The sequence below is a fragment of the Sphaeramia orbicularis genome, chromosome 2, assembly GCF_902148855.1.
Source record: "Sphaeramia orbicularis chromosome 2, fSphaOr1.1, whole genome shotgun sequence".
In the NCBI taxonomy this organism is placed as follows: domain Eukaryota; kingdom Metazoa; phylum Chordata; class Actinopteri; order Kurtiformes; family Apogonidae; genus Sphaeramia; species Sphaeramia orbicularis.
The window spans coordinates 12,631,576-12,656,301 of NC_043958.1; the positions used below are offsets into that span (position 1 = coordinate 12,631,576).

Genomic DNA, 24,726 nt, shown 5'->3' on the forward strand with positions numbered 1-24,726 from the left:
AGAGTATATAAAATGTTTTTTTTTCTGAGCTCAACTTTAAACTTGAACAGCAACTTTATGCAATATGACACATTAAGTGCTTGATAGTTTTGTTTTTTTATTTTTATTTTTTTTAGCATCATTGGCCAAGGTCTCCATAATAACTGTTCAGAATATTTGAATTCAACTGATCTCTGGGGAAACTAGCTTTCATTTACTTGTCTGTGTTTTCAGACTGTGGAAAGTATCCAGATTTACAGATGTTCAGGTCACTGTCTTATCCCTGCTTCAGGAGTTTAACTCTTAACTCCATACACACAATAAGATACCTGATACTGTTAATATTACTGTGTCTGTGTAGTTTAAGACATATTCAGTGATTCATTACATAAATCAAACATGTTTCAGATTTGCCTGGATTAAATGAATGTAAAGCCTATTTATAGAGATTTCTTGAAATCCATGGTTGACATGCGGAGAAACTAAAAAATTCGCTACACTATACACTTTTTTATTTATTTTTTTCAGGGTTAAATATTTATGTATTTTTTTCTTTTTTTTTTTACTGCAGACATAATTAAATACAGGAATCATGTGCACAGCCTTAAAAGCAATAATAAAAAAACCCTGAACTAAATAGTTTTGATTTTTTTATTGCTACGCTACACAACTCCTACGCCAAACGTAATTGCGTCAGCATGAGTTTAGCATAAGTTTAGCATTAGCATTAACGCAGGCTGTATGCATTACGCATGCGCATTCGCATGTCAGGCCTTGTACCGTCATTTTTCAGTCTTAGTGAAGGAGATAAACTATAGGTGGATCTTTATATTTAAGCTTCAGAGGCAAACATCCTGTATAAATGGGCTAAATATAATAAATAACTTTAGTCATAGCGGCCAAGCCTAAAACTGGAAACAAAAGCAAAACGCCTGAGATCATGACAATGTGTGAGTAAATAACTGACAGTTTGGTGTTGAACTAAGAGGTTATTTGTGTTCATTCAGTGGCATTTCATCACAATAAATGACATTTGACAGTGTATACCCTATTAAATCCAAAGAAGTTCATAGAAATAAATTTTTCAACCACGAAATTTATTTTCCATTAGCTTACATATGCTAATGCTAGCTGCATGTTTTAACATTAACTGTACAATTATATATTATTATTGGATATTATTCCAGTTTTTAATTTTCCCAGACTTGACAGTATCTGTTATAGGATTAAAAAATAATATTAATAATTCAACAGGCAATAAAAATTTACATTTGTTTAAAGAACTCAGTATTTATGAGGCTGACTGTAATGTAATATTTTTTTTGTTTCTTCATGGTATAGTTACATACAATAGAAACGTAGCTTTTCAGCCAAAAAACAAAAAGTAGAAAATGTGTGTTAGTGGGATAACTTTTGTTGAGTCCCATTACTCAGTCTCTATTTATGTTTTCAGTTAGTAATGATTATTAATTAATTGCCCATCACTGCTATGAGGGATAGAATACAATGATCCAAAAAATACCACTGTTTACACACAAAAAAAAAAATCATACAAATTAAACTTTACTGTCATATGGAAAGAACATGACCAACATGTCTGACAACACAATAACTTTAGATTTAATTTTGGGAAATGTTCTTTACAATAGAGGAATACAAAGTCCACTATAAATCTGAGAAATAAATATCTTCTCCAGTGTAAAAAAAAAAAAAAAAGCGAATACCTGGATTGTCTAGCTTTACTGTCATTTTTACGGGGAATAAAGTACAGGGGATCCAAACACAAAAGATGTTTGTCTTATTTGAAGTTTCCCCATTTTTTCTTTCTTCCTGTCACTTGCTTGTCCTCTTTCTTCTACTTTTCTGTCACTGTGAGCATGGCGCTGCTCTTTGCCTTGCCCATGGTGAACTTTACTGTCCCGCTAATGTCCACACTGGTGTTTTTTAGGGTGAGTTTGTGGACTGTCCCGTGGTTGTCCACACGAATGCCTGGGCCTGATTGAAGGGTCTCTCCATTCAAAGTCCAAACTGGAGGTTTACTTATGGCCACTGACACCTCGCACTGAAAACATGCGGGTTCATCCTCTGTCACCTCCACATCCTCCAGTTCTTTGACCATGACAAGGGCTTGAGCTACAGTAACAGAGTGGAGGAGTTTAAGGTAAGAAAACAAGCAGAAAAATAAATTAACTAGCATTTTAACAGGGAAAAGTACTAAAATATCATCTTACTGTGGTGCCATTTTTACTCAAGTACAATTAAAAACCATGAAATCCAACCAACTTCAGCTGAAAACATGATCTAAAAACATAAAATGATCTAAAAACTTCTTCATGCTTTGAGATAAGAACCTCAAAATGCTCAAAACGTACCTTCAACCAAGAGTTTGGCTTTGGATGTGTGCTCGCCAACCTCAATGGTGTAGGTACCTTCATCCTCCACGGCAACCTGTTGGATTACGAGTTTATGGGAGCAGCCATCAGCCAGGATCTCCATTCGATCAGTCGAAACCAGCTCCTCACTGCCTTTATACCAGGTGGCGTCACAGCGAGGGGTGGAAACGGTGCATTCAAGGATAACTCGATGTTTCTCTAAGGCTGTTCGGTCTCGCAGAGGTTTAACAATAGAAACTGGAAGCTCTGAGATTAGAGAGAAGAGGTTTGGAGATTGAGTGTGCACCAAAGAAAAGAAGGGAGTGATGTAACCCAGAGCTGAAGATGGACTCACCCTCCACTTCAAGATAGGCTGTACATTCAACGTCTCTGGCAACAAAGCGGATTTCTCCAGCATCCTCAGCTTTGACGTTACACATCAGCAGGAAGTGTTTGGTTGCTAGATGGAAAGAGTTAATAATATTACAGGTTGACAAATGTAATCATACTGGACATTGAGGTAAATGGTTGGATTAACCAGCATTTCTGCAAGTCCTTAAAGAGTGAAATCCAGTCTGAATTATAGGGCTTAAAACAGTTTTTCTTAAATAATTTTAACAGGTATTAAAACTGATTAGATTTAGTGCTCAGTTGAGGTCTGTTGAAAATGATAAATGTAAAGCCTGGTGCATTTATCAACACTTAAATGAGTAACTCTGGGTTTAAGAGAAGCAAGTAAAATATCTGCAGAGACATAATAATGATTCAGCTAGAAGGGAAATGATATTTAGCAGCTAAATTTGAGAAAACATACTCTTGAGGAACTTGCCAGACAACTAATGAAGAACATTGTCGACATACTGGTCTCTTCTTCTGCTTGGCCTCCATATATCTAAATAGTCAACCTCAGTTTGAAAACAACTGTGATCTTTATCTTGTGTAACAGTTTGTTAGTATCAGTCTGATCACTTGTTAACCCATTCCATGTCTGACCTTCCGTGCGGATCTTGATGGTGCTGGTGGGTCGGATCTTGTGTCCATCCTTGTACCATTCCCCAGTCACGTCCTCTAAAGAAACCTCACACATGAAGACGGCATTCTGGTCCTCCTGTATATAAAGGTCCTCCAGGTCCTGAACGATCTCCAACTCATGCTCTGTGGTTTCAGTAAGACCATGAGAGAACTCAAATACAGAGCTTATAACAGCAATTTCCTGTACAACCACTAGATGGTGACATTGTAGCATTGACCATATCTGTTGCTTCACACAGTTACAAAAAATCTCCAGCATTACATTTACATTTATTACATTAAATGTGTTTATTCATCTGACAGGTTGTCAGGAACATTAACTTACCATAAACCTCAAGTGAACAGGTTGTATTAATTTCTCCCGTGTCACATTTATAGGTGCCAGAGTCTGCACGAGAACACTGCAGGATTTGGCAGAACCCTTTCCGGCCCATGGAGTAGATACGACAGTTCTTCCCTGGCTTCAGCTCTGCCCCGTTCTGATTCACAGAAAAAAAAAAAGTCACAGAGGTATTTCTCATATTTACTGTTGCCTTTCCAGCCTGCTTTCTGCAGTGGGTGAAATGTATTATATTTATACAAGTATTAATAATGTTATAGTTGTACCTTGAACCATTTGACCTCAACGTTTTGTCTGGAGAATTCACACTCCAGAGTGGCTGGAAATTCCTCCTCCACACGGACATCAGCGAGTGGTCTGAGGATAGATACTGGTGTCTCTGCAGAGAATTAGTCAGCGATCATAAACCCAATGAAAACTAAATCTGTAATGGGGCTTTTCTACACCATACCAAAGTCCACTGTCTCCTATCTACCTTGAACTGTCAGCCTAGCAGAGGTTCGAACGCCTTCTGCTGAGAAAACAATGGTGCCGGTGTCTTCCAAGGTGAGGTTGGACAGGGTGAGGCCGTGGACATGCCCGTTGGTGCTCACCAGCCACTGGTTGTTTGGTTTGACCCGGATGCCATCTTTCTGCCAGATGCCTTCCACATCGATGTGGGAGAGCTCGACCTCGAAGGATGCCGTCTCACGTTCAAAAGTTTCTTGGTCAGTGAGGCCTTTACGGATGGAGATTTTTCGTGCTGGAGAAAAAAAAAGAATCAGAGCGACAGTAACATTAAAGAATAATAGTTTGTTATCCATAAAACTCACACATTTTTATGTAGGTACTGCTTTAAAGCATGGTAACACTTTCACTGTACATTGAAAGCCCACGTTGGTGCAATTCAGTGTCAAGGACAACAAGAGGTGGTTCAGATATAGTCCCAGCTGATTTTATCACATCACAAAAGGACATCGCACCAGCTGCAGCTGAGCAACCATTGTCCGTGTCACAGAGTACACAGTGAGGCTGTGTTTCCAAAACCTTTTTACACTTACAGGTCTAGCCCAGCTATTCTTAGTAACTTTTTGCGCTGTGACAAAGTGTGAATGGCACCCACAACTAAGGGTGTTATCAGTAGCGAATACCAACAAAAGAACGCAAAGTGGAAGGGAGACATTAAAAAAATACAAATTAGACTTAACAAAATGAACTGAAACTGTGCTGTGTGTTGTTGACAAAGCTAACTAGAATAAAAAAAAAATTATGGTGGGCGACAAGAAGTGGAAGATTTCTGAAGGGGAATCTAAAAAGTCCACTTGAAAAGACTATACAGATAGGCTAACCCAGCCTTGTAGACCAGGTAAGTGAAAATCCCAAAACTCTGACCCACAGTTTATCATTGTTGTCTGTGGATAGGAATTTATCAGTGTGAGAAAACGAAAACTAATCTTTAACATTATCCCTTATAGACCTGGAACTATAAGTTTTCTACATTTAACCTTTCCTATATCATTTATCATCATTTATTATAGCATTAACATCTGTGTTTTACTTTTCTTTTAGTGAAAGTCAGGTGCTTTCCAGTATTTAATTTACTAATAATTAACATCAAAAGAGAGAAAACTGAAGAAAAAGTGCCTTTTTTGTAGCAAAATATAGGCTGTCATTAGCTGAATATAACATAGGTGTCATTTGTCAAAGTACATGGGTTTTACTGGTGATGGTGGTGCAGAAAACAGTGTTCACTACAGAGCTTCTGAGTGTCCAAAAAAAGGCACATCTCATGCCACTGAAAACTGCATTTTACCTGAATGGTACAAATGTATTGAGAGGATTAGTCACAAGTTATAAAGCATTTTATATTAGTAGATGTTTTTCCCAGGCTGTTTAGGTCTTTGATGGTTAAACAATAAAAAACAAAAACAACCTGAAACTGAAAATATTCATCATAACCAAAGATCTGAAGAGTGGATCAGTGTGCTCATCAGTATCCATATGTACAAACCCAAATACACTGTTAAGGGGAAGTCATCTATATCAGATGAGATCATGTATCAGAGGGTAAATAAAAGTAATTGTCAGTTAAATTATACACGATTCTTATTCAAATCCACTTACGCTCCACATTCAGTTTGACCTGCGTACGGTCGTGCAGGGTCTCGCAGCGGTACGTTCCCCGGTCAGACAGACTCAGGTTGTGGATGGTCAGGGTGCGTTTACAGCCATCCTGTGTGAGCGTATGTCGGGGTCCGGGCTGGATGACCACCCCCTGTCTCATCCACTGGACCTCCCCTGCCTCCAGGCTGATCTCTGTCTCCAACGTGGCCTCCCCAAACTCCTCCGCCATGACTGCCTCCATTTTCTTGGTGAACATGACCTGAGCCTCTGGATAATTGGAAGAAGTGAAAATAAAGCCCACAGTGAAGTGCTGTTACTGATGGGGATACATACAGGCTGATACCATGTGATGTTCGTTACCCTGGACTTTAAGGCAGGCTTTGCTGATCTTCCCCTCGACCTCGGCTGTTATTTTAGAGCAGTCCAACATTTGGCACTTTTTGATCACCAGGGTGTGGCACAGGCCATTCTGGGTTATCTGGAAACGCTCACACAGCTTAATAGGCTCATTGTCCATGAGCCAGACTAACTGGGCATCCTCTGGGGAAACCACACACTTGAAGGTGGCGTTTTCTCCTTCCAGCACCATGGTGTTGTGGAGCTCAGTGAGGAACTCCACCACTCTGGGCACTGAAAAGAAGATAAAGTCCATGAATTCTAGATGAAACAAAAGTCCAAGACATTTGAGTGTAGAGTCTGTACCATGGGTCGGCAACCTTTACCATCTAAAGAGCCATTTTAGGACAGAAATAGAAAAAAAAAAATCTGGAGCCAAAAAATATTCTTCTATGTTGCACCTCAGAGTGGTGACTGTTTAAGAAGAAGCTCTTTAGGATTAGTTTGTACAGAATATGTCAAAAATAAATCAAAGTTTCAGTACATTTACAGAACTACACTGAGGAAAGTAGTGACATTTGTGCAGCAAAAACTGACTGGTATTTGCACTGGAGTCTACAGATGAATACCTTCAGTGCCCTAAAATAAAAAGTAGATTATACTCACTACGACTGCTACTTCTATTTTTTTCTTTCATTTGGAGTGAAGTCTGTGTTTTTACAAATGCATAACAGAGTGACATTATGGTTGTGACAATAATAGCAAAATGTGTAAAAAAAAAAAAAAAAAAAAAACCTATAAATTCTGTATTTTTTTTTTTTTTTTTGTCAATGCCACATGGAGCCACTTTAAAAGGGCCCATTAGCCAAATTTGGCCCCGAAGCCATAAGTTGCCCACTGGTGGTTTATACTTACTCTCTACTCTCAGTGATGCTGATGTCCTGTCGTCTTTAGACTCGCAGGAATACTCTCCAGCATCCTCTTGGGTTAAACGGTGGATAGTCAGGCTCCGCTCTACTCCATCTGCCCGAATGGTGAACCTCCTGCTGGCAACAATCTCCAAACCATTCTTCAGCCACTGGACATCTGCTTTAGGTTTGCACACCCCACAGCGAAGGGTCACCATACTGTCAGCATGGGCTACTGTGTCCCGGAGAGGCTGGGTGAACTTGATCCTCATTTCTATAGAGGTAGAAGGTCAAAGGTATTACTTTCTCAAACTTAACTGAAATAACCTGTGATACATCAAATGACTCTCAGGCGGGTTTGTGTCTGCTAAGGGTATTTCTACTATTTCCAGGGGATAAGTAAAATAGGTAAAAGCAAGGACAGGAGAACAGGGAAAGGTTCATGAGACAAAATGTACAAAAACAATCCAGATAGGAATAGCATTTGCACTTTCTAGTTACATAATAGCTTTAAATTCACTTGAGGAAACAAAATCATGAAGTTGTTATATATCATGAAGGTTATTCAGAGACCAGAGGCAAAATAAGAGAAGGCTTTACTAAGTTCTGCATATATCTAAGGAACTTTGTAACTGTTAAATGGAATAAAAGTTTTAACAGCTATTAAGTCAGATAATAGTTTAGCTGGCAATGCTTTGTCGATAAGTATAGTAATGTACTAGTGATATTGTCTCTTCAAGCTTAATGAAGCCCAGGAAACTATATCAGAGGAAATGGACGATGCATTTGGATATAAAAAGCAAAGCACTGTGATACAGAGCAATTATACAGTAAATGTTTCTGCTCTTTAAATGTAGCCTGCATAAGCTTTTTCCTGACTGAGAAATTAAAGCAGGCTTTAATTTCAATAGTAAAAACCCAACCTAACTTGAAGTTTCTTAACCAGGTGCTTGATATTCACAATAAAAAACAATGGATCATGCACCCAGATACTCCATATATGTATAGGATAATACTTTTTAACTGTCAGTAGTTTCAATATTTCATGTTAATTAACATAGTTATTTAGAGGAACAACTCAAATGGATGCTGATCTTTAGTAAATATACACCATGTTTTGTAGTATTTGAGTTGTAAGATAATGTGTCTTATATATCCATTCTGATCTAATCTGACTAACAGATTGATCAATGAATATAGCAATGGTGTACAATTTGTTTGTACAGAAATGATCTGCCTTAAATGTACTAAATTGTACATACACATGAGATGAATTGGAAAACAAGTGACAAAAGTGCTGGTTAGCTGAAGGTTTCAATGTATGGGGTAAATTGTTATACATATATATTAGTTTATGTGCATTTATACAATAGATTTATAAATGTTCCAGTATAGATAACCTGTAAAATGAATGCATTTTAATGTGCAGACAGTGTTTTGAAGTACATCTGGTTCATTTTGAGTAAATTCCATTGTCTTATTAATTCTCCCAATTTCATGTTTTGACCCAAGACGGTATCTTGGGAACTACAAGCAACTACATTTTTTATTTATATTCTGGAGGCATTTTACTTGTAGACCAGTGTTTTACTCAAGTAGTTGTGTATGTGTAAAATAGCTGGAATAGTAATTATAGTAGTTGATGTGTATGAACAATAGTGTAACAATAGACATATATGGTTATTAGTGTAGCATATAAGTTTTAGTCCAACCACTACTAAAGTAATTACACCAGACAAAAAGGTTGCTGTAAATGACTGAACAAACAGAAATCAAACCTTTCACCAGCAGGCTGAAGTGGATTTGGTCCGTGTTGACATCGCAGGTGTACTCGCCAGCATCAGAGCGCCTCAAAGGGTCGATGGTGAAGGTGCGTTTATGGCCCTCCATGAGTGCTCGGTAGCGCTCACCTTCAACAGGCGACCAGTCTTTAAGCCAACGCACCAGAGCACTTTCCTTGGACACATAGCTTGTCAGGGTTATGCTTTCTGCTTCGTAGCCCGTCACAACAATGTCATCCTCCTTGTTTATGAATGTAACTGGACTATCTTGAGTAAAAAGGAAAAGAGGCAAATGTTAGTTAATTCTCATTTTCCAAAAGACAGAACAGAACTGGGAAAGAAACCTTTTAAATTTTCTGCTCCCACAATTTACAGAAGGAGATAAAACAGAAGGAGCTGGTCTCTGTAAATACATTCAGTCATTCTACATGAATGGGAAAAGGATAAATCTGGATGTAGATGTTTTTCTAACTGATTGAATCAGGTTCTGCTTTGACATGCTTTTAACCCTTTATTGTGCAAGTGACTATTTTGGGTAATTTTTGCATGCATTACAAGACAGTAACAGGAACAGTTCCAGTGAGGACAGTGAGGCAATAATCTCAGGTCTGATGTGGTCTACAGGGTCTGTAAGGTCCACTTCTGCATGAACACTGAGTGTACCTGCTTTGTTAGGTACCATGAAGTAATGGTACTAATGTAAGGAATGATGTTCAAAGGGAGAATGTGGATGTGGACAGGTGTCTGGATCAGCACTTATGTTGGTCTAATGTTCTAAAAGTGATGTTCTAATGTTAGAAAATGCATGATCCTTTCACCTTACATGTGTTTTTCTTGTATTATGCTTCTTGTATTTATTAATTTTTTGTAATTTGTGGGAAAGGAACCAATTATAGTAACTTCATTAAGCTTAATTTTCTACATAACAATGAAGAACATTGTAGTATACTTTTAGTACCTTTTGATTAATTGATATTGTTTTGTACGTATGTTATTATTAGTATAGTGTTTATGTATGGTTTTAGAACTGAATTTTACTTTGTGTTTTATGTATGTTTTTAATGTGGATGTATGGCTGAAACCTCTGTAGTCTGTAACTTCTACTGCGGCTGTCTTGGCCAGGACACTCTTGCAAAAGGTTAAATGAAGGTTAAAAAAAAAAAAACAACATTGAAAAGTCTTAATCATGTTTATTTTTGTGGTGACAGTAGTCTGGGGTCATACCTTGAATCCTGACAATGCTGATCATCTTGTCATCCACAGCATCACACACATACTTCCCAGAATCTGAGGGCTGGACATTAGAGATGATGATTTTCCTCAGAGTGCCGTAGCTCTCAATGTAGACCCGGGAGTCGCTGGTTAACAGCTGATCATTGCAGTACCACTGTACGGGGGCGTTGGCTCGGGACACCTCACAGGCTAGGATGAGCTCATCACCTGCCACCATATCCTGATAATCAGGGTCATTGGAGTTCCCGACAATTTTTACTGGAGGCTCTAAAACCCAAAGAGGGAGAAGATATTTTAAGAGATATTTTTTATGTCACTTTTGAGAAATGAAGTCCACAAAGTGAGTTTTACCTTCGACTGTAACCTGGAAGCTGATGTTGTCATCTCCAGCATCCAAGAAGTACTCTCCGGAGTCTCCAAATTCAGCGTTGAGGATCACGAGAGAACGGAAAGCGCCTTCTTCCTCCTCGCAGAATCTTTCATCATTCTCAATGCGACAGCCGTTTTTGTACCATTTGGTGACAGCGTTAGCTCTGGAGAGCTCACACTCCAAGATTATGTCATCAGAAACCAGCGATGTAAGATCAGTTTTAATCTCTGACTTCCTTAGGATCATCACTGGAGGCTCTGAGGAAGAAAAGTTTTATCATGTTATATTTCAATTTGTTTGGTACTTTTTCCACTCACTTCCATGTTATATGATAACAACCAATGACTAGATGTTTCATAAATACAAGATCCTGATCTGGCCTTTACCTGAGACTTTAACTTGGAAATCAATTTTGTCATCAACAGCATCACATGTGTATTTCCCAGAATCCTCTGGAGTCGGAGAGTGGATGGTCAGACGGCGGAGGAGTCCGTCCTGTGTAATATTGATGTTACTGGTCTCTTCTATCTCTCTGCCATTCACCCACCACTTCACTTCTGCACTGGGTCGGGACACCTCGATCTCCAGGACGATTGGCTTATCAGTGAAACTCTTCAGTGTGTCAGCCATGTTTTTAGGTCGTGTAAGCATCACTGGTGGTTCTGCACAAAGAAGAAGATCTCAAGAAAATGTGTCTTGGACGACTGATAACTACCCTCATGTCTGCCTCCTTACCTGTAACAGTCACTAGGAAGGTCACAGAATCATCCTCAGTGTCACACACGTACTCCCCTGCATCGTCCACGGTGGTTTTGGGGATGACCAGTCGGCGATGGGCCCCATCCACTTCTAAAATCAGATTACAGCTCTCCTCTACCTCCAGGCCATCTTTGTACCATCTGATGTGAGCATCGGCGTGGGAGATTTCACAGTTAAGCTCCAGTCTCTCAGAGGCCAAGTGGGTCAGTTCAAGCTCTGATTCAGGTGGGGAAATGATCCGGATCGGTGGCTCTGGTGTAGAAATAGAACATATGATGTCCATACACTGACATTTTAATGCCATCCTTTAGATATTTTTTGTATTTTGTTGATCCAACATCTTTTACATAATAAATCTGGTGAATATTATCATATTAGTAAACACAACAGGACCTTCTGTCCTACCTGTCACAGTCAGCTGGAAGAAGACTGAGTCTCCATCTGTTTCACACACATACTCTCCACTGTCCTCTGCTGTGCTGCACAGAATAGTGAGTCTCCTGTAAGGACCCTCTGACACCAGCTGGATGTTTCCACTTTCCTCCACCTCATGGCCATCCTTGAACCACCGCACCCTCCCATTGGTGCGTGACAACTCACACTGGAGGTGGACGTCCTCTGAGATGTAGCCCTCCATCACCATGTCGTCCTTAGGTTCTACAATCATCACTGGGGGTTCTGTGTTTGAGTTAGAGGAAGCACTATAAGGGCAACTCTTTTTTTCTGTACTTTATTTGATTTATAAAAGCGTCATATGTGGTAGTAATATTCAGATCCTTTTCTCAAGTAATATTCCTAATACCACACTGTGAAAATACTCAACTAAAATGTTAAATATGTAAGCAGAATGTACTATGTAGTATGTACTAAGTATGAAAAATAATAACCGCTGTTCAGTAAAATGGTATGTGTTTTTTTGTTTTGTATGACCTTCAATGTATATGCTCATTTTACTACTAAGTTTTTAATAACTTTATATACTTTTGTGGTAAGTTATTCTATAAGATCAAATGTTTGTTGCATTGCTGTCCTGTGAGAACCAGGAATCTCTAAAAATTAAACTTTTCAAGAGCTCAGAAAATGCACATTTAAGTGAATCCACAAGGGGCTTTAAAGAACATAGAAATACTCAGATAAAGAGCCTCAAATGTTTACTTTAGTATTTGAGTAAAAGCATGATATTCCGCAACTGATAAATAGCTGTTCTACATGTTTCTGTACCTCTGATATTAACAGTGAACTCCATGCTGTTGTTTCCTGCCTGGCAAATGTAACTGCCAGCATCTGAGGTTTCTGCAGAGCGGATGATCAGCCTCCTCATGGTTCCCTCTGCCTGCAGAGTTATGTTGTCACTGGGGTGGATCTCATGACCGTCCTTGTACCTGGGGCAAAATCAGACACAGACTAAAATAAAACACATTCTCAAATGCATGTAACAGAATAAATAAATAATTCAGATGACTAAAAGTATTTATAAAGAACCTACACTGTTGCACATAAAGTTGAAATTTTATATATTTGTGTATATATATATATATATATATATATATATATATACATATATATATATATTTTTTTAACCTCTTCATGAAATCATTGTAACAATGTGATCTACACTTAACAAATAAAGTGTAACTGAGACTCAATTTGTAACTATTGTCCCTGGTCAAAGGTGATTACAGATATGTAGAAATAAGAATAAATAGAAGAATGTGTCTAAAAACAAAATTAGTCCAACTTAAAGGACATCAGTGTATATGTGAGAGGACACTAAACTGATTTTTAAAACATAATTTATCTTGTGAATTCCTCCAGCAGGACTCCATACCACACAACTTCAGCATCATCTCTGCTGACATGACAGATGAGCACAACGGGGTCCAGCTCCATGCTGCTCTTATGAAGCTCCTCTTCTGGGACTGGACTGAACTGCACTGAAGGACCTGTGGAGGAAGGCAAGAGGGTTCTCAGCAACAGGAAAACAAGGTACTGACCCCCAAAATCTTACATTTATCTGCTTTTCAGAAACGTTTTACCTGTAATGTCCACTTTAAAGTTGATGGCATCTCCTGCAGTTTGACAAGTGTAAACTCCAGAATGAGAGGCCTCAGCTGATTGGATCACAATCCTCCTCATATTCCCGTCTGATTGGATGTTGAGACCATCAGTCATCTGAAGCTCTTGTCCATCCTTAAGCCAGGACACTTGAGCGAAGGAATGGGAAACTTCACAGTACAGAACGATGGGCTCTCCAGTCTCCACCTTCTTATTGGTGTCACATTCTGGCAGAGGGCTGAATGTCACAACCGCAGCTGCAAAAACAATGCATAAAACAAATCAATGGGAAATAGTGAAATGTGTTTTGTTTCAAGTTTACACAAATGATTACACCTACGTTTAACTTTGAGAACAGCTGAATCCCGCACTCCATTGGCTATGAACGTGATTTCTGCTGCATCCTCTGCAGAATGAGAGTCACGAATAACCAAGGAATGCTTCGTTTGGGACTGTTCTATCACATATCGTCCACCGTGTTGGAGTTGAGTGCTGTTCAGAAACCAGGTTCCAACCATTGAGGTAGATAGCTCAATAGTAAAACGAGCCTCTTCTCCCTCCATAATCTCACAGGCTTGGAGGTGAGTGCAAATCTTGGGACCAGGAACTGGAAAAAACCCCCACAAACAGTTATTTAAATTTTTTTACGTAATTGGTTTCCTTTGTTTTATCTTAACCCTTGCCCCTATTATATATTTGTTAAATTGACTTTTACATCATATAAAATGTTTCAACTGTATTTAAATTCAGGAAAATCCACATTTCATTTTCGCCTGTCAGTGGTGTCGTATCCCCTTTACTAAATTATCAGTAACATTTAGCATTATTTACGGCTATTTCACTCGAATGAAATGATATGATGTGCAAGTACATCACTAAATGTAATGTTAAAGGTGTGACTAAATTCAGTCCGATTTAGCACTGTTTCTCAACTGGTGGTTCGTGAGTGACCCAAAAGTTGGTCACAGACTTCTGAGTGGATTTACAAAGTGTGAAGTTAGAAAAAACTTGCCACACATTTCATTGAAAGATTATGAGGCTCTGCATTGTTGTTTGTAGGGAAATATAGCATGAAAACACTAATAATAAAAAGGGATGAAAATCCAAGAACTAAAACTGTAACAATATAAACACAAGGGAAATAAAACCACAAACACACAGCAAACACCCACACTTACAAACTAAGATAGGAAACAGAAAAACATGAGAATAAAACCACAGGACCCTTACAAAAATATAAAAATCGAAATGTAATTTTAAGCCAAATCACACAGTTAATTATTAGAGAAATTGTGGTGTTAATGATAAAAATGTCAATATTTAAAAAAAAAAAAAAAAAAAAGATAAAAACTGACATTGAACACTTGTTTATGAGCCTGAAAGTTACTTGATATGAAGTCTATAAAAGGTGTCATATATTTAGGACTGGTATTGTGGATGTAATATGATCAGTAATGCGCTATATCTGATGTCTTTTACTATAGTTTTGACTAGAAGACACTTAACAGCAGAATTTATATACTATGCTAAAGGTTTAATCAGGTGTAGTTAGTCTGAATTGTAGGTCTTATTGTAACTTGTGCAAGAAAACACTTGACCTAATATTTAAGTCAAGTTAAAGGTCTTAAATTTAACTTATTGAACCAAAAATAGGCCAGAAATTCCGAGCTTGAATAATGACTCCATTGAGCTTCTTTGTCTGCTTGCTCACCCAGATGGACCACTTTGGGAAACTCCACATGTCCACTTCGTCCATACTTGTTGATGCAACAGACACGGAAGCGGTAGTTTCCTTCACATGGTATGCTGTCGCCAGATACCTCAGCTGAGGTAGCGGTCTCCGAGGTGAAGCATTTCTGCCACTCCTGGGAGCCCACCTCCTGTCTCTCCACGACAAACATGGACCTGGTGCTGGTCTGGCTGTTGGGGGCAGGAACCCAGGTGAGGAGGACGCTGTTGGGCCGGTCTACGTCCATATTGACTCCCACAGGGCAGATAGGGGGGCAGTGTCTAATGGCTGAAGTTAAGAAAGGACAAGTATGGGACCTGTAAAGCATTTATTTCTCATGGGAAATGTTTCAGTAGAGCTACCAAAGGGAGTAATGGACAGTATTTTCAAGATTTACCTTTGACCTTGAGTCGTGCTGAGGTCTTGGATCTCCCTGCCACAAAAGTGACAACCCCAGAGTTGTGATGGGCCACATTGACAAAGACCAGAATGTGTGTTTTCCCAAAAGACTTGAGTATGGTTTGGTGAGTCTCATGAAGCTTCAGACCGTCCTTGAACCAGTGGACCTCCATGTCATCATCCTCCACTTCGACACAGAATGCAGCATTCTCGCCCTCCATGACCTCCAGCTTCCGTGGAAGTTTTTTAATGATTGTACCTGTGAGTACGTATAGTAATTTTAACACTTTATAGTAAGGTATGCATTTTAATTAACCCACAATGGAAGCTGTCTCTGAGAAATACATAGTGTGCACAAAGTCAGATCAGATTTGTTCTGTGTACTCAGTGGTTGAATCTATGATGTGGACCCTTGTGCAATCGAATCATTGATTAATTTTTCTTCAATGATAGTAAATGTTTACCTTGAAATTTCTACTGAATATGTGGCACCACAACTGGACCTTCAGCTAACCATAATTTTCCAGCAAGATGGTGCACCACCACATTGGGGATTGCCTGTTGGTGGGTTCCTAAATCAAACATTTCCAGACTGGTGGATTGGAAGGGATGGCCCAATTCCCCGGACACCTCGTTCACCAGATATCACTCCCATGGATTTCTTTCTATGGGGTTACGTTAAAGACATCGTGTATCGAACATAGATAGAGGACATCAACGACCTGAACCAAAACATCGCTGAAACCATTGCTGAGGCTATACTACAGCCAGCATGTCAAGCAATCCAGTACTGTCTTGATGCAGTACTGTCTTGATGTGCTTTGTGCAACTAATGGTGCCCATATAGATGTGCATTAAATGAGGGTTTTCATTTTGTATTAAAATCCACAGATTTGTCTTCATTTGCTTTTGTAATAAGTGGGTTAAATTGTAAAGAGACTTTATGGACACCCTGTAGAAGTTTACATAGAGATTTGGTCAAAAGTTAAATAATTTATCCACAGGATTAAAAAGAAAACCTTTATTTTACCTTTAACCGACAGCTCAGCGATGCTCTTTGCTCCATCTGGCATCTCACACAGATAGACTCCATCATCATCTGTCCCAACATCGTGGATGGTCAGTCGTCTTTTGGTGCCCTTCTGCTCCATACCATATTTGCTGCTGGGCATCAGCCTGTGGTCCTCCAGGTACCAGGCCGCCGGGACCGTCTCATCAGGCACCTCGCACTCCAACACCGCCACATCCCTCTCCCTCACCTCCATGTCTTTCAACTGACGCCTGAACCGCACGGACGTACCTGATAAAACAGGACAGGTAAGTTCAAAAGACAAGGGAGAAAGGTTAGTCCAAGTTTTAAAGTACTGTTATAAACCATCCTTTTTTGTTTTATGTTATTCTACCACATTCCCTGTGTGCCTCTGCATATATCTCTATTTAACCTATCTCTATCTCTAACTTAACTCTATCTCTTGTTGACCTCACACTAAGCTGACACATGGCAGATAAGGGCAGCTGGCACACTATTATGTGTGAATATAAAAAGCTAAGTGACCCTGAGAATTATCTGCTCATCAGGAAAGGATTAGAACAAAATAATTAACCACTTTAAAGGTGATACATGACTCTCCACAAAAAAACAGAGCATTTAACCTTAACAAGTGCGAGTTATGACCTATTGTTTTATCCATGTTAATAAAATAATAACAGTAAACATGCATTGATCACTCAGCATCATTAATGTAGTAATGAAATTCAGAAATTTTGTCACATAGCTCATTTGTTTTCATGTTTAACCTGTTCATTTTAAGATGAAAAAAGGCAGTGATGAATTTAAAGGTGGCTGCTAGTTTTCCACAGACTGAGAGGTTGGTGGTTCAGTCTGTGGCTCTTGTCGTCCTTTTCAAATGTTTTTCATTCAGATTAAGTAAGAAAAACAGTGGAACAAACACCAACATCCTAGAATTTATTTTACTTAATACGAAATTAGTCCATTCATATTCTGAAACTATGAGGTCTTTTCTGAATCAGAAGGACACGTTAAGTGTTTCTATGTTACTGCACTGGTTGATTATTCATGTGTTTCTAGTCTGTATTTATTTCTAATATTTCAGTTTATATTTGCTGTGTCAAACATTTGTTTCTCAACACATGACAATAAAAACAATTGCAGTAATTGTACCACAACTTTAATAGTATATTTGAAATATGTCCCATTTATTTATCTGACTGTCAGTAGGGGTGTAGAGGCAGCACTTTAACACCTGCCAGGTGTGTCTTACCTTTGACAGACAGGTGAACTGCACTCAGGGTGTTTCCCAGTGCGTTGGATGCTGCACACACATACAGGCCTGTGTCTTGGGTCTTACAGTACAGAACCTTCAGTGTGTAGTAACCTTCTCTATCCTCAAAAATCAGATGGCGCCGCCCAGGTTCTAAAGGAACCCCATCTTTCTTCCACACAATCTCAGGCTTTGGCTTCCCTGTCACAAAGCAGCGGAATTTGGCGTGTTTCCCCTCCACCACCGCAAACTTTTTGACCTTGGATGAGTTGATAGTCGGCTCTTCTGTCAGCCTTGACAAACTGAGCCTCCCGCCCCTGTGCTTTGGTGACCACTGGCTGTTGGTGAGGCCATTTGAGGACATTTTACTTTCCCTGTCAGGGACAGGCTCGACAAGAAGGATGGCGCCTGCTAAAGCCTCACCGTGGCAGTTGACGGCCTTGCACGTGTAAACACCTTTGTCGGGCATGCGTGTTCGGAAGACCTTCAGCTGGAACCAGCCGCCGTCCTGGTTGCTTACACTGAAGTGGGTGCTCTCAAAGATGTCATTTAGCTTCTTGCCGTCCTTCTCCCATACCACCTCTGGGAGAGGAGTTCCCCAGATTTTACAGGAGAATGCAGCATCTTCACCCCGATCCACCCGTAATGACAGGGGCTTGATAAGGAATCGTGGTTTATCATCTGATATTAGGTCAGCCTCCTCTTGTTTTTCACTAGACTTGCTGTCCCCCTTATGCTCTCCATTGAGCGCTTCTCCATTCTGTTTTCTGTACTCCACATTTTGCACTTTGCAATAACCATTCATGTGTCCTGAATCTCCATTTTCTTGCATTGGCTGCTGCACACCATTGACTCCTTCCAGTTGCTGGGGCTCCCCTTCCACTTTGAGGGAAGCTGCTGCGTAGGTTTCACCTATGCTGTTTTTTGCCTTGCAGATGTATTGGCCAGCATCACCTGGGGTCACTCCAGTAATGGTCAGCAGGAAAGCTTTCCCCTCCTCAGACAGCTTGTAGCGTCCCTCAGACAAGATTTGGATATTTTTACGCTCCCAGACCACATCAGGTCGAGGGTCCCCACCAATTTGGCATCTCAGTGTTGCATCTGTACCACACTGTGCAATTACAGGGCGTGGATAGCCCAAAACACGCGGAGCACCTCCAAATATATCCATTAAGATGTCTCTGTTTCTGCTGTGTAGCTGTGCTGCAATCTCCTCAGTGGGGTCCACTTATCTTTGACAAAAAAGCTGAAGGATAAAGAAATGTATATTTCTGTGAGTTACAGCAGCAGAGACATTTACATGTACAAAAAGTCATCATTTAACTGCATTTGATATGACCAGACCCTTAAATTCTCTGTTTTTGTGGTCTGTCTAAGTATTAGCAAAGACTGCATACAAATAGTTTTCTGAAAAGGCTTGGAGGAAATGAAATGCAGGGGATAAGTGACATAAAAATGTTTCACATGGTTCAAACAGTTCATAATGTAGCTGCTTAACAGGGGTAAACATGTTTAGCAGCTTAGTGAAGTTTGACCAAACATAAACCAGTCCAGGTTGTCTAACAGCTGGTGCTGTAACTCATTGAAGAGTGTATTTATAAAGTCAACTGTCCAAAAAAAGACCACAGACCATGTGTCACACAGCACACAAACTGCAGTGACACACCTGAAGTCACTAAATAAGAAAAAAGCTGACTAACAAATGTAAGGATAGATCGTCCTGATAGACTCACATTGTTCACTTCGTGCTTTGTTTCTGAACTGGGGTCTTGTCGTCAGGTTACACTAACTTATTAAATGAAGCTAAAATCGTGTTATAATTCTGTTTGGTTCATTTGTTGGTTTGATTTTGTGCAGGCCAGTAGAAAACACTTGGTTGTGTTATGCTCAGGAATCACCAACGTTCTGCCTGTGCCATGGACCATGCTTTCACATCTGACGCACATCTTCTAAACACTCCACATCATAAAATCGGAGTCTCCTTTCCTTGCTAGAGTAATACTATCATATAAACATTACAGTCAGCTTTTCTGTGAGCATTTTGACATAAAGTATACGGTTATTAAGCATCTGCTTCTAGTTGTAGACAGAAAATACCAGCCAAAGGTTAAACTTACCACGTTTGGGATGCCTAATTAAAGCATACTGTCAATGCTCTGCAGTCGACTAAACTGGTCTTCAAGTTGACACTCAGGTAAATGTAGACGTCTTCCTCAACCTGTATATGTCTGTTCTGTTGCACAGTCATCCAGTTCTGAAACCCTTTAGTAGTGGCGGCCCTTTTCTCTGGTCCTTTTGTTGCTTGAACCTGTGTCACATCTGAAACTCCTCTTGGTCTTTTTGAGTCTAGTCTTCACACCCAGTGGTAGATATTCAGAAAAAGTAGCATGTCTTAGTTGTGGTTCCTTGGTTTGGTGTGAGCTTGCAGGTGGCAGAGAGGAAACTGAGCCGGGTCTTTCAGCCCTGATACCGTCATTGTCCAGCAGCTAAAAAGTGAGAGAGAGGGTTGGAATGGGGGCGGGGGGGGGGGCATTAAATGCTTTCGCAGCTGCTGCCACTGCGAGCCCACCCTCTAAAAATACCAGCAGCTTCGATGACAGTGGGCCAGATAAAGTTAGGCTCTCCATTCACAGACTATGGTTCAGTAAAGATAGAGGGGAGGCCAAGCTCTGTGATGGATCACTTGGCTCAAAAGATATCCTGAGTTAAACCTCAATGGACAACGGACACCACACCTGCTGGATCTCCTTGAGTCATGAGTCATGTTGACCCATAAATAGGGTCAAATGTGTGTCACACAGAATGGGTAAATATTTAAGTTGAAAAGTGATCAGAGGAATAAACAGAAAGAAATACTGAACATAATTAAAAGATGATGCCACTATCATCCAAAAATTGAACACGACATTCATTATGGTTTTGGCAATAATAAGATTTAGCAATTAAATCGCACAATAAATGTAATCCTTATCCACTTGTGGTACATTAAAATATGGTTGTTTTGCTGTGCCATCTTTTGAGTTATACTGTAACTGGACAACGGAGGTTACCGATCTTGGAATGAATTTCAGTCCATTAGTGTTAATACAGGTCAGGTTTACACCGACAGATTATTATTATTATTTTTTGTGCTCTATTGAAAGGTTAAAACATATTAAAGTGATCGTAATAAACTACATTACTTTGATGAAATGTCAGTCAGTCAAGTCAATTTGTTAATTTCTGAACTGGTTAATCCACTGGACAGTCATAATATCTCACCAGTTTATCATAGGGTCGACATACACACAAACAACCATTCACTCTCACATTCACAACTACAGGTGATTTAGATCGAATAGTTAACCTATTAAGGTGTCAAGCTGCACATAGAAAGCTCCACGCTGGAATCAAACACAGGGTCTTCTTGCTGTTAGGCAATAATGCTGAAATAGGTACAGTACAGTACATTTTTAACAGAATAACTTTTAAACTGTAACTTTTCCAAAGTAACTTTCCCATCATAGTGTACCCTATAGATTTATTATCTCAAAAAACAACACATCTGACTGGGTTTTTCTGCAGTTGATCAGAGCTGGTATCATCCTCTCTGTCTGTCTGTCTGGAAATCCTGACCTTTAATCTGAGCTCCTCCAATTAGAACCATCACCGTAGGACATACTTTGAGGATCAGTGGATGCATAAAGTGAAATTCTTGTCTGGTCTATTGAGATATCATCTGAAATGTCAGAGTTAAAAGGGAGATGGAAGCTAAACCCAGGCTCTGGAAAACACACGGCCTTTCTGTGTGTATTTTAACTTCACTTAACAGTTATTTTTTGCACTTACGCTTTTGAGAGTGGCCTTCCACATTAACAGATGTGAATCTGTTGTTGGCACACGCCTCCTGCATTCTCAGACGATAGCTCTCTAAACTCTCTTAAAGTGAAGTGGATCGGACAGCCGATGCCTCAAATACACACTGCTAACTGTTGTAGAGTTTTGACCTTTTGTGCATTTCGCATAGGTCACATAGCTTCGACCCGTTTGTGACAGTCACTAAGTGATTGTTTTCCACGTGTCATCTCAAACATAAATGTGCTCCAATTCTGAGAAAACAGAGTGCCATATTTACAATCTGAAAATATATTGGTAGTGACTGAGCAGCATGTGTCAGTTGACAATGAGCTCAATGAATTGTAGAGTCTGACACAGTAGCGGCTCCATGTAAGGCTGGTAGCACCTCCAACATTCCCTTCCACGCAGTCATCCCTGCAGCTGTTAGGTATGATGACCACACCAGGAATCAACAGCATGATGCTATGCTTTGTCCTGAGATTGGAATTCAATATCAAAAGCTGGAAAGGATCGACAGAGATGGCAGGCTTCTTAACAGCATGTCAATTGAGCTAAGCTATTATTTTGAACCACATAAATATAGGCATCAGTGTTTAAGTTATATATGTGTTGTTATATTTGTGCTTTTTATTTTATACCTATTTATAGTCAGTGAAGGTTACTGTTCAGTACACTGGTATCAGAGTCAGCTTGAAAAAATGACAACGATGTATATAATTAGTTAATATCCAGCTTACTTTAGTGTATTTTAGGCAAGAATGTTGATGTTGGACAGTATGTTTAACCCATAAAGACCCTGTGCTACTTTGTTGGCAGTTCCCAAATTAATTTTTCCTAATAATTAATTAATTTAACCTTTCCTAAATGATTTTTTCATAATTTATTGTGATATTATCCACTGTATTTTGAGTTATTCAGTGAAAATCAGGTATTTTTCAATATTTAATTTGCTAATCATGCACATGTTCCTAAAAGCTCAGATTAAAGTTGAGGGATATTATATCAAAAACAGAGAAAACTGAAGAAAAAGTGCATTTTTCAACAAAAATATCAATGACTGAACTTAAAACTGTCTCCATCCACTGTCATTTATCAAACTCCATGGGTTTTACTGGTGAATCAGTGTAGAAGATGATGATGTTTCCACGTTCACTATGGAGCCAATGAACATCCAAATGGGTCATATCTGATGACCATGAAAAGATGACAAACTATATTTTACACCAATTATTTACATGTATTGATAGGATTAGTGGATCAATAGATATTAAACATTTTACATCTGTAGATGCTTTTGGTCGCCTGTGGATGTTTGGGTCTTTATGGGTTAAGTGAATATTTATTTTACTTTACTTTTTCAAATTTTTTCTGGACGTTATCATAAGTTAAAGTCAAATTTTTACACTTTAAATAACTGCAGTTATAACTAGCAAAATTGCAGTTCACTTCACATTTGTGCACCCTGTGATCTGTCAGTCAATCAAGTAACAAACATCAAAGAAATTGATGTCTCAAGGAATAAGTTTTAAGTTCCCATTTATCCTGTCTGCAGTGGGGAATTCCTACCCTCTACCCTTGATCCAACTGACAAGAGTCTGAGTATGGTATAGTCCCAGGATTTTCTATAAAAATGAACAGAAAAGTACACTTTTAAAGCTTTAGCTGACAAGACAGATGTTTAATTTATCAGATTTTGCAGCATTACATGATTTTCCAGTTTAGTCTGTGGTCTTGGAAAACAAAAATGAACTGAGGGATCCCATACAATCAATCTCAGGCTATAAAATTACTAATACCAAGAAACAAGGTTGTTGGCTAAAAGAATAAAATGCATCAATGTAATTTAATTTAAAGTGGTTACAGGAAAGGTTTCAATACATAGAATTCATGTCAGTTAAATGAATCAATGACAATACAGTTCATGGGATATTTATACAGATATGAATGGGAATGGGTGCCATGCATAATAGTGTCCAACAGATGGAGCTAGAGACTCATTTTAAGAAGACAGGTTCTTAAGACATGATAACAGCACTGCAAGAAGTTGGTTCACTGACTAAACACCTTGACCTTAGAGGAGGAGGAGGAAGAGGGGGAGGCCTGAAAGTTGAGCAGAAGTGATCACTAAAGCATCACATTACATGATAAATTTTAAAATGTAATCTGACTTATATGTAATACAGAGGTTGGCAATAAAGGTCAGTAAGTACTCTGTCTTCTGAGAATTTGTGTAAACGTTCAGACCCTCGGATGACACCGGTTAAGACCCCCTTAGAGACCAGAGGCAGCGTGTTGAGGCTCACGTACACACTGGAGCCGAGACGCCTCAATCCCTCCATCCTGAACCCGATCACTCGAGGCAGGGAAATAGTAGATGATAGAGGGACACGCAGAGAGTGAATAGGAGGATCAAACATTTTTGTCAGGTGACCTCTGACCTTTTAGCTCCTCCTTCTTCTCCCTGCAACCAGCAAGCATGCTGGGAGAAACAACAAGGGATTCTGGGAAAGACAGGAGGAGGGCTTTTTTTTTTAAATATAAACAACATCTGTGTGTATGTGTGTGAGGCAGATACAGGAGTGCATGTATTTTTTGATGAATATTAGTGTTGTTGATTTGATTTTTAGCTCAGATGTAATGTTTATTCCTGATTTATTTTAGTTTTAAATCCTTTTAGCATTTATGTGAACTAATTTACACTTTTATTGAACAAAAATAGTTAAAACACAGCCACACTTTTGCACTGGAGTTAAAGCATACGTACTACTTTTTATCAGCTCTATGACTAATAGAAATCATTGCCAGCTGTGTTTTTGTCCCTCATATCCTTTTTTTCATTCTGCCAGCCTATATAGTTGTAAGTTTACATACCCTCGCAGAACTTGTGATTCTTTGGCCATTTTTCAAAGAATATAAATGATAATACAAAAACTTTTCTTTCACTCGTGGCTAGTGGTTGGTGAAACCATTTATTATCAAATAAATGTGTTTGCTCCTTTTATATCATACTGACAACAGAAACTATCGACATGACCCTGATCAACAGTTTACATCCCCTAGTTCTTAATACTCTGTTTTTGGCCCTTTTATCATCAATGACAGCTTCAAGTATTTTGTGGTAGTTGTGGATGAGGCTCTTTATTTTCTCAGATGGTAAAGCTGCCCATTCTTCTTGGCAAAATCACCTTCAGTTCCTTTAAGATTTGGGGTT

The 24,726-nt window shown here is 39.2% G+C and overlaps 1 protein-coding gene and 1 long non-coding RNA gene across 2 annotated transcripts; one reads left to right on the forward strand and one right to left on the reverse strand.

The window, feature by feature from the left end:
- Positions 1 to 1,499: 1,499 nt before the first annotated feature.
- LOC115430371 (obscurin-like protein 1) lies at positions 1,500 to 20,082 on the reverse strand. The gene is made up of 25 exons (XM_030150358.1): positions 19,796 to 20,082; positions 17,679 to 18,924; positions 16,427 to 16,696; positions 15,395 to 15,655; positions 14,980 to 15,285; positions 13,609 to 13,875; positions 13,250 to 13,525; positions 13,042 to 13,156; positions 12,435 to 12,595; positions 11,619 to 11,891; positions 11,190 to 11,465; positions 10,841 to 11,116; positions 10,436 to 10,711; positions 10,076 to 10,351; positions 8,849 to 9,118; positions 7,078 to 7,344; positions 6,187 to 6,456; positions 5,827 to 6,093; positions 4,199 to 4,465; positions 3,990 to 4,102; positions 3,709 to 3,862; positions 3,345 to 3,506; positions 2,707 to 2,811; positions 2,352 to 2,618; positions 1,500 to 2,112 (listed from the first exon to the last, which is right to left on the reverse strand). Exons 2-25 carry the CDS (start codon positions 18,847 to 18,849, stop codon positions 1,835 to 1,837), a joined length of 6,624 nt encoding a protein of 2,207 aa, XP_030006218.1. The 5' UTR covers positions 18,850 to 18,924; positions 19,796 to 20,082; the 3' UTR covers positions 1,500 to 1,834.
- LOC115430379 (uncharacterized) lies at positions 9,465 to 24,726 on the forward strand. Its single transcript, XR_003936927.1, has 3 exons — positions 9,465 to 9,476; positions 17,059 to 17,063; positions 24,371 to 24,726. It is a non-coding gene; the product is annotated as an uncharacterized LOC115430379 (long non-coding RNA).

Bases quoted from the DNA above. Each gene is read 5' to 3' on its own strand.
- LOC115430371 (XM_030150358.1), bottom strand. From the start codon at position 18,849: ATGGATATATTTGGAGGTGCTCCGCGTGTTTTGGGCTATCCACGCCCT. The intron at 4,466-5,826 runs GTAAGTGGATTT...TTTTTTCTCCAG, and splicing joins GGTCAAACTGAATGTGGAGC to CACGAAAAATCTCCATCCGT. The intron at 2,619-2,706 runs GTGAGTCCATCT...CTCTAATCTCAG, and splicing joins AGCCTATCTTGAAGTGGAGG to AGCTTCCAGTTTCTATTGTT.